We start from the raw sequence: 10,535 nt of genomic DNA, 5'->3' as shown, positions 1-10,535 counted from the left end.
GAATTAACCAAGCCTCAGCAGGGTAAAGACTACTGAAGGGGGGACACCAGAGGCGGTGGAGGATTATGAGAGGTGATGGGAGGAGGTGGCTGATACCTAGTGATTACCTTCTGGAGAGGGGTGTGCTGTAAACCACAAGGGTCTGGGATGCATGGATATTCTTTTAGCCCTTGGAAAAGTGAAATTTACAAAAGAGGATTGTGCTCGTCACCTTAAGGCCTCACTCTGGCAGCTCGGCAAAAGAAAGAGAGAGAAAATCTTCTTAATTACTGCATTGTGTTGTGGAAAACTGGCCATGTGTACATATACATGAATGAGAGTTTGTAATAGAGCTATTTTTGATACTGACTGAAGGTTATCCCTGTTGGAATTATTGGGATACCTTTAACTATGTTTAGATGGGTATGATGGTCTTTTACATAGTGTTGTAAAAAGTTTGTATGAGATTACGTATAACTTATTTATTCACATATTGCACGAATCACTGTAAATATGATTATATAAAGCGAACACTGTGATTTATAGCATTTTCCTCTAGTTCAGGGAGGGTCCTATTTGTTTGTTGCTTTTGAATTCTGGAGGAGCCTCTGTTGTGTTTACTTCGGTATCCCTAGATAGGCTGATCAAGCATGTATGAAAACACCATCAGCCCCTGGTTTGCTCAGGTATCAATTGTCTTTACTCTTGCACAAGTTGGTCATTATACGAGGAGTGAAATACCTGCAATACATAATTTTAAAATGACATTCTGGAAGGAGGTGCACAGAGGAGTAGTATGGTAAAGGTAGGTGGGGTCTATTTCAGACAAGATTGCTTCCTAGACTCCTTTAGAAAACATTTTCTCAAAGTTGTTTCCAGTCTGACTTTTGCATTATAAAAATATATTGTAAATCACCAACTTTTTCTGAGCAAGTAGATGGTCGAGGGGCAGCACTGAAGGGTTTAGTTTGTCTGGGATGACAGAATACTGGAACCTTACTGGTATGTATCCTACCATTGGCCGGAGGACATTCCAACAGCTTAAAAAGCCTTTTTCTAGTCCAAGGACCCTTTCTCTCACTGACGTGGCTCTTCCATTGGAGAAAGGGATTCTTGAGTGGGAGAAAAGCTCCTGAGGTTAGAGAAAGGCTTCCAGCTTCACTCACTGGCATGAAAAGGATATCTCTTTGTCATATTGGGCTTTATTTATTTACAAAAACACCAAGCAGAGCATAGTGGGAGCAAAGTCACACTCCTGTAAGCAGACAGCAGTGTACCAACAAAATGCATTCTGAGGACTTTTTAAATAAAATCTTTCATTGCTATAACATTATACATCTATAGTTATAGCGATTACAGTTTTTTTAAAAAAAACATCTGCTGGTTGTGTGGCAGGGATAATGGCCTCCACAAGGGGCTGATGGCAGGGGAATGGATTGTTTCCTATCCAGACGGCGTGATAATCCACTTGGACTTCATTATTTCCTAAAATGTCAGACTATGTAACAGATTTGAAAAGGAGCGTCCTGAGATGGGGAAACCAAGGAAGAAGACATCGTGTGGATGTGCCTCCCACCCAAGTGCTCTAGCTTGGAAGGCAAGGCAGAAAAACATCTCCATATGGAAGTAGCAGGGGGACAATGGAATTTGAAGGCAAAGAAGAGAGGAATGAGAGCCATGGATACTTCTACCAAGAACACAGCATGCTAAACACAGAATGCCAGCTAACAGGGAGTAACGGTCAGTCATTCACTATTCCGCCCCCCTTTACTACAGTCATTTGGATTTTTAAAAAAGAATTTGACTCTTTCTGCCAGGAAAGAAACACACAAAGGATTTACAGGATTCATGGCAGTGAAAACCAGTGGGTTTTGCTGGCAGCTGCCTGGACGGGGGAGCCCAAAGGAATAGCCTGGAAGAAGCAGGAATATCTGCTGGTGGTAAAATTGCCAACTCCTGAAGAGTTGGGGGTGGTGCCACTGGGAGGATGGTGTTTGGGAGGGGAGAGACCTCAGCAGGGTATAATACCAATGACACTGTCCTCCAAAGAAGCCATTTTTTCCCAGGGGAACTGAGCTCTGTAGTCTGGTGATCGGTTGTATGTCCCAGGGATCTCCTGGCCCCACCTGGAGGATGGCAACCCAGGCTGGTGGGAGAGCAGTTGCTGCTTTTCGATTTGAAATCTTCTTGCTCTGTGAGTCCTGTCCCTTTAAAATGCTAATTAAGGAGACATAAAATTAGACTTCATTGAACAGACCTGGGAGAGAGAAAAAAATAGGAGTTCTGAAAGGAGTGAGTGAGTCAGGATTTCAGGGAAGAAAATAAATATTTGGACAGTGTTTCATTAACTAATAAAACAAATGTCAATGTTAACAACATGTGCCAATCTACAGCCTGTAACCTTGAAATTTCCCCTGTTGCAATCAGCACTATGCTGATTCATAAACATGTAAAAATTTCTACAGTCCCTGGCTGTGACTGCTTCATACTTCCGCTTCAGGTCATTAGGCTCATCAACTTCGTCTTTCTCTTGTGGCTTCTTTAAAGCCTGATTGGGTTCACCGATGATTCTGGGAGAACTGCTCAGCAGTAGTGAGTGAGTACTAGGGGAGTATTGAAAAGAAGCTGCCATTGAACCTGACTGCTTGGTAGCAGAGAAGAACGGAGGGGTGAGGGATCCTCAGCAATTTACTTTAAATATAAACAATGCTTTTGAATGTTCATGACTGAGCTATGTAGGTAAGTGGAGCTTATCACCAGTCCAGTTGGCAAGGATATTAAGAGACATTCCCTAGGGCTGCAAAATGCCAGATTTTGCAACATTCCAGCGAGTGGAAAGGGCATAGCAGGCGGAGTTTCATGCTTAGCAATGCCCTTTGCACTTCACTTGGACAGACAAGAGAGTCTGAAGTGTATAAACTAATTTGAGTTCCTTTTCCTTAAGGGTTGTGCCCTGGAAAGGCTCTTCCCAGAGACCATGGCACAGAAAGTGGCTATCATTGGGGCAGGGGTAAGTGGACTGGCCTCCATTAAATGCTGCCTGGATGAAGGGCTGGAGCCCACCTGTTTTGAGAGGAGCGATGACATCGGGGGGCTTTGGCGATTCAGGGTGAGTCAAATCGAGACTGTGAAGCGAGCAATGATTTTGGCAATTCCATTCCTGGGTTTTCAAGCTAAGCTGGGTACTGGGCTGTTCTCTAAGGGCGTGAAGAGAAAGCATTCAAGGGGAAGGGAGCCATGGGCATTGAACTGTAAATACATGAAAATTAAAATAGGCAGATAATCTACCTGAAGTGTCGTGGGAAGGGCGAGCCAGATGACCAAATCAGCATTTAGGACTTTTGTCAAACATTCTGTAAAGGTGGGGTGAAACTGGGTTGATACTGTGGGTGAAAAAAACCCTACAGATCTTGACTTGCATGTGCCTTTGTATGCATCCATAACCACAGTGGAATCACTTCCTCTGGTTTCCAAGAGATATGGAATGGCCAGAAAATAATCATCAGACATAGGATCTCACCACACGAGAAAAAATACACTCGAATTACACAGGTAATTCGAGTGTATTTTGTAATTCGAGTGTAATTCAAGTGTATTTTGTCTCCTGTGGTTTGACCCACAGAAATAAAGTGTGAGGCTTATCCAGGTCTGCTCCTAGGTTGGTACTTGGAAGCATTCTACAAGAGGGCTGCCCTGGAAAACCTTTCCTTTTTTTTTTTAATAATTTTTTTATTGGATTAGAGTCATTTAATTTCACATTACAATCAATTCCCCCATTTCCCAATTTCTAACCCCCTCCCTTTCCCTCCCTTTTTGTAGACTTCCAACAGTTTTCCAACCCTTTGTCCCTGGAAAACCTTTCCTTGCAATCTGCATAGGAGGAAAGAACCATATTACTGGTGGTGGACTGATGAGATCAGGGCCGATTCCAGACGGCCCTCTGCAATCCGAAACGTTGCGTGTTGTTGTGCGTCATTGCGTGGAAAACGCAAAATATCGCGTTTTCTCGAGCGAGCTTTGCGCGACCTCGCGCAAAACTCGCGCGAGAAAACGCGATATTTCGCGTTTTCCGCGCAATGACGCGCGACAACGCGCAACGTTTCAGATTGCAGAGGGCCGTCTGGAATCGGCCCAGGGCTGGTTCCAGGTTTTCAGGGGCCCTGCCCACTGGTAGACTCCCTTTCCTTCCATCCCGTCCATGTGCCCCTCTTGTCTGTGTGTCCTTCCTTTGCCCACTTGCAAGCTCTCCTGCCCCCTACAGTCACAGGTGCCCACACTGCCTGCACACCATTTCCCCAATGGTGCTGGGTGGTGGGTGCAGCTAGGAGTGCCACTGCCATGGCCACCAGCAATGGTGATGCTTTGTGCACCACCCACATGCCTTTATCCAGCAGCACTAGGCAGCATATGCAGCTGGGAGCAGAGGTGACAAAGCACTCACAAGCTGGTGGTGGAAGGGGGTGGGTTCATGCATCAGCAGAGAGGCGTCAGTAGGGGGTCAGCTGCAGCAGGCTCTACCAGAAGCCCATGGGCCCTGGGCAGCTGACCCACCTTATGATGAGTTGATGGCAGCCCTGTCTCAGGTGCCCCAACACATCTGGATGGCAAGGATCATAATGTAACAGTAATCTCTACCCCTGTCTCAAGAACCATCTCTATGAGTTCTTCTGATCTGCCATCCAGGACCCTGCAGGAGAGCTAGTATTGTACAGTAGCTGAGATGCTGAACCATGAATCGGGACTTCCGGTTTGGGGTAATGGCTAGACTGATGTGATTTGGAGCTCCGGATCATCCGAGGTGCTGTTTTTTGGGCTGGTGGGGCTCTCAGATCGCCCACAGCCCCCGGATTTTAGTTAGAAATCTTGCAGGAACGCTTTTAGCCCAGAGAGTGAAGGGTCTCGGCGGGTGGGAGGCTCTGAATTAAGGCTTTCCTCCCAAGCGTTGAGATCCTCCTTGGAGAAGGGCGGCCAAAATCTCTGCAGCAGCTTTGGGAGTCATTAAATTGACATAGGCTCGTCGTTCCCCAAGCCTCAGGAACGGAATTGAACAGATTTGGCCGTTTGAAGCAGTGAGTACATCCCAAGAAGTTTGTGTTAAGTTAAGATTACTATCTCCCCCAACAGACCATTTTACTGAATAAAGACCGAAATTTTAAAAGAACTAAATACTGAGTTACCAAGCTGAAAAAGTATATTAAAAGACTGAGTAATTTAATTGGAGTTTGGAGAGTGAGAAAAAGTTAAAAAGAGCTAAGAAGAATATTGTTTTGCATACCTGCAGTTGGGGAGATAGCGATGTGGTGGGCGGATCGTGGGAATTGAAAGGTGTGCCACATGACAGGAAGTGGACGACAATAGACAGAGAGGAGATAGAGAGAAAGAGTGGCGAGGGAGGTCAGGAAGATCAGGAGGATCCGGAAGAAAAACAAAGTTGGAAGAGGAAGTGAAGTACCCACCATTGAAAGTAAGGGAAAGGAAACAGAAGTAAAGGATTCACCATTGAAAATAAGGGAAGATCATCGGTGTGACAGCATTACCATAAAGATCGCCCAACATTTTAAATCATAGAGAAACATCGCCCAACATTTTAAGGGTAAGGGAAGCCTCAATCGCCATTTTAATTGAGGGCAAACGTTTACAAATTTTGATATATAAAAATAGAGATTTGAATTAAAAAGAAGATGGAGTTAAGAAAGAGAGCTGATTCGTGGGGACCCAAGGCAAGTCCGATGGCCTCCAAAAAAAAAAAAGGACTGACAGGTTGCCATTGAGAACTTGGATAAGAAAATAACAGAGGGAAATAAAGAAATTCGGGAGATGATACAACAATTACAGCAAAATTTAATGACGGAAATGAAAGAAGCGATTAAATCGGAAATTACGGAAGTTAAAAAAGAGATGGAGGCAATAAAAACAGATTTACAGAATACCCAACAAAAGGTGCAAGAAACGCAACAGATGGTGCAGGATGGGGAGAAAAAAGCAGAGGCTATACAGAATGAGACTGTGAGTATGGGCGAAAGAATTGTGATGATGGAATGCAAAGCAATGGACAGACAGATTCGTATGAGGGCAGTTCCGGAAAAAATGGATGGATCTGCTCTTAAACAAGTAGCTGAAATACTGGCAAAATTTTGGGGGCAAACAGAGGAGGAAATGATGACTCATTTGGATATCGTGTATAGAGTCAATTCAAAATATGCAGAACAAAAGAACTTACCAAGAGATATTATTGTCCAATTGACCACAAGGAGAATGAAGGAAGAAATTATTAGAAGACACTTTGAAACTCCACTGGAAATAGCCGGGACACGGATTCGAATCATGAAAGAAGTACCACTTAAAGTACTCCAGGATCGGAAAAAGTATAGCAATTTAACACAAAAGCTGAGGGCAGCGGAAATTAGATATAGATGGGAGCTACCAGAAGGAGTGACTTTTGAATTTCAGTCAGGGAGACAAGTGATTAAATCCAAATATGCAATGGATGTCTTTCTGATGGAGAATGGAAAAGACTTTCCTAGCTCATCCAGATTATAATTATGGAGTACAAATTAATTTCATGGAATGTTAATGGACTTAATTCACCCTCTAAATGTAAAGCTGTGTTACATTGGTTATCTAAACAAAGAAGTAATTTGATTTGTCTACAAGAGACTCACATTAGGAATCAAGATGTTAAATATTTAATTAACAAAAAGTTAGGAAAACAATTTGTTTCGGCAACAAAGCAAAAAAAGAGGGGAATTGTTATATATATAAAGGAAGAATTGCAACCTAAATTAATAGTGTCTGATAAAAATGGAAGATACCTGGCTGTGGAAAGTTTATGTAATGCAAAGAAAACTTTGGTACTCGGACTATATGCGCCAAATGGTTCCAAGGATATATTTTTTAAAGATTTACGAGAACAAATGGCGCAATGGACTTATGATCAGGTAATTATAGCTGGAGATTTTAATGGAGTGGTAGATTTGCAATTGGATAAAAGTTCATCAACAAGTAAAGTAAGGACGGGGAAATTACCAAAGTCTTTTTTTGAAATTCAGGAACAAGAAAATTTAGAAGATGTTTGGAGAAAATATAATTCTAAAGTGAAGCAGTATACTTTTTTTTCAACTAGTCACCAATCTTTTTCTAGAATAGATATGATCTGGGCGTCTAAAGAACTGGTAATGTTTACAAAAGAGACTGACATACTACCGAAAGTTAGCTCAGATCATAATCCTGTGATGTGGAGATTTGGAATGAAACCTAAGAAACGGAGATGGAGAATTAATGAGGATCTTTTGAGTGACCCAGAATGCGTTGAGGTGCTGAGAAAAGAAACGAAGTTTTTTATTCAGTGTAATATGGATAAAGAGGTGCCAATGCACATGGTCTGGGACACATATAAAGCCATAATTAGAGGTGTGTTGATGGACTTAAATGGCAGAGAGAAGAGGAAAAAAGAAGCGAAATTAAAAGAGATTCAGGGGGAAATAATTCAAGTAGAACAACAACTGAAAAAGAGGCCAGGTAAAAAGAAATTGTTGTATGAAATAAAGTTATTGCAAGAACAAATTAAGGCTATGGAAAATGAAGTGGAGTGGGAGTTGAAGAAAATGAAGCAAAAATCATTTGAAGGAGCTAATAAACCAGGGAGATATTTGGCGTAGCAATTAAAGAAAAAGAGAGAGAAAAGAACAATAAGTAGAATTATAGAAGAGGGGAAGGAATTATATGATCAAGGATCAATTGAGAGAGCATTCTATAAATACTACGCCAAGTTATACCAGAAAAAAATAGTGGACTATGAAAAGATAAGAGTCTACTTTGACAGAATTGATTTACCAAAGGTGCCAGAGAAGTTGAGAGAAAAGCTTAGTGCTGAGATAACAATAATGGAAGTTTTACAAGCAATACAAGCTACTACAGTTGGTAAATCTCCGGGACAAGATGGAATTACAGCAAAATTTTATAAAGTGATGGCGGAGGATTTGAAACAACTGATGCAAAAAGTGATGAATGAGATATTGGAAGGGGCTGAGATGCCACATACATGGAATGAGGCTAATATTACACTGATACCGAAGGAGACATTTGACTTAAGTAATGTTAAGAACTACAGACCAATATCTCTAACTAATAATGACTATAAAATATATGCAAAGATATTAGCGGAAAGACTCAAGGCGTGGCTAGTGGAATTCATAGATGAAGACCAACCTGGTTTTTTACTGGAAAGGCAAATAAAAGATAACCTACGAGTGTTGCTGAATGCCATTGAGTATTATGACAAAAATCCAGGGAAGCAGGTTGGTTTTTTCTTTGTGGATGCGGAGAAAGCGTTTGACAATTTGAACTGGGATTTTATGTTTGCAACAATGGAGAAGATGCAGTTGGGAGAGAAATTTATGCAAGCAATAAAGGCAATATATAAAAACCAATCTACAAATATAATTGTTGACTCGGATGTAACAAAAAAGCTGGAAATAAGAAAAGGAACAAGACAAGGGTGTCCGCTTTCCCCACTTCTGTTTGTAATGGTACTGGAGATCTTACTTAGGCAAATAAGAGAAGATAATTCAATAAGAGGACTGAGGACAAAAGGATTTGAATATAAAGTGAGAGCTTTTGCTGATGACATAATGGTGATAGTGGAGGATCCAACAGAGTGCATGCCTAAATTGATGAAGAAAATGAAAGACTTTGGGGATTTAGTGGGATTTGTAATAAATAAGGTGAAGTCCAAAATACTGTGTAAAAATATGACCAAACAACAACAAAAGGAGTTGATGGATAAGGTGGAATGTGAAGTAGTGAACAAAGTTAAATACTTGGGAGTGGAAGTGACAGTGAAAAATATTGACTTATATAAGAATAACTATGACAAGTTATGGCAACAAATAGATAAAGATATGATTAGATGGAATAAAATGAACTTGTCATGGTTAGGTCGTATTGCAGTAATCAAGATGAATGTTCTTCCGATGTTCCTGCATCATTTTGTAAGGAGAAGTCTATTTACAATCTGGAAGAAGTATAGAACCTACCTACAAGAAGGAACCCCCTTGTGGGTGGTTCCATATGAGGTGATAGATCCGAGAGCTGTGGATAATGAACAACAATGTTTAACGTACAAAGAAATAACTAAGATTGAAGTATCTAAACTTAGAATAAAGACGCAAGAGGAACTATCACCTAACTATGATTGGTTCCAGTATAGACAGATTAGAGACTTATACAACTCAGACTTTGCAAAAGGGGGCATACGAACAGAGAACTCGGAACTAGAGCAGACCCTTCTTAAAGAAGACAAGAAAAGAATATCCAAGGTATACCAAGTATTGCTGAAATGGTATACTGAGGATGAGATAGTTAAAACACAGATGGTGAAATGGGCTATAAATTTCAATAAAGAAATAACAATGGAGGCATGGGAATACTTGTGGAAAACTACAATGAAGACAACGACATGTATCAATATTAAAGAGAACATTTTCAAAATGATCTATCGTTGGTACATGATACCAAAGAAGATTGCGCTAGGGAACTTGAATACTTCTAATAAATGCTGGAAATGTAAGAAACATGAGGGCTCCCTCTATCATATGTGGTGGTCGTGTGAGGTAGCTAGGCAGTTCTGGGGGGAAATAATAAGAGAAATGAGTGAAATTTTACAGTTTCAAATAAATAAGAACCCAGAACTCCTGCTGCTAAACTTGGGAATGGAGGGAATTCCAGCCCATCATAGGACGTTGATTTTTTATATGACTGCAGCAGCTAGACTTTTGTATGCGCAGAAATGGAAAGTACAAGAAGTACCAACTATTGAAGATTGGATCTACAAATTGCTGTATATGGCTGAAATGGACAAGATGACAAGAAAACTGAGAGATCTGGACTCAGGGCAGTTCAACACAGACTGGGAGAAGCTGAAACAATACCTGGAGAAGAAATGGGAGGTGGGAGGAAAACTGTGGCAGTTTGAGAACTACTGAAATATAATAAAAGTATAAAAGAGAGGGGTGACTTTACCGGGGGAGGAAGAGAAATGTGAATTTATAAGCAGTTAGATTAATTGATTGAGATATATATAGATATGTATAGGTCAACTGATAGAGAATAATTAATGATAAGGTTTAAACATGAGGATTGACTAACTAACAATATTTTCTTTCTTTGACAAGATTTATATGCACCAAACTGAATGTATAGAAGAGTTAAATTGATTGAGTATCTGAGGAGTTATATAGAATTACCATAAAAAGTTGAAATGAGTAATATATAGAGAACAAATCAAATTGTTTGATTTAAATGTGGGAAATTTTTATGGTTTATGATATATAGGTTTATATAGAATTACTCAAAACTGGAAAATGGGATAAATTGTTTGTCTAAAGACGTATAGTTTGGGTGTATAATAAGTAAAGGAGTTAAAGATGTACTGCTTAATATATTGGAGAATGTATATCTGTTTTAGACAGAGGAACTTAATAGAAGTAAGGGAAAAGGGACAGAGGGTGGGAAAGCTGTTGGAAGTCAACAAAAGGGGGGGAAAGGGAGGGGGTTAG

General features: G+C 40.7%; 1 protein-coding gene across 5 annotated transcripts in view; it reads left to right on the top strand.

Annotated features, from left to right (window-relative positions):
- The first annotated feature begins 2,056 nt into the window (after positions 1-2,056).
- Positions 2,057-10,535, top strand: part of LOC129331131 (dimethylaniline monooxygenase [N-oxide-forming] 4-like) — a 29,533-nt gene continuing 21,054 nt past the window's right edge. Inside the window, exons 1-2 of one of the 5 annotated variants that reach the window (XM_054981496.1) lie at positions 2,057-2,173; positions 2,924-3,088. In XM_054981496.1, the coding sequence (XP_054837471.1) occupies positions 2,957-3,088 (132 nt within the window). In that variant the 5' untranslated portion in view covers positions 2,057-2,173; positions 2,924-2,956. Of the gene's footprint in view, positions 2,174-2,491; positions 2,576-2,641; positions 2,719-2,869; positions 3,089-10,535 lie in introns of those variants that run through there. The other 4 variants (XM_054981498.1, XM_054981499.1, XM_054981495.1 and 1 more) reach the window with 4 other exon arrangements.

The sequence above is a fragment of the Eublepharis macularius genome, chromosome 5 (genome assembly GCF_028583425.1).
Source record: "Eublepharis macularius isolate TG4126 chromosome 5, MPM_Emac_v1.0, whole genome shotgun sequence".
In the NCBI taxonomy this organism is placed as follows: Eukaryota; Metazoa; Chordata; class Lepidosauria; order Squamata; family Eublepharidae; genus Eublepharis; species Eublepharis macularius.
Note: the sequence above shows the minus strand (reverse complement) of the source record. Positions and strands in the feature narration are given on the sequence as shown.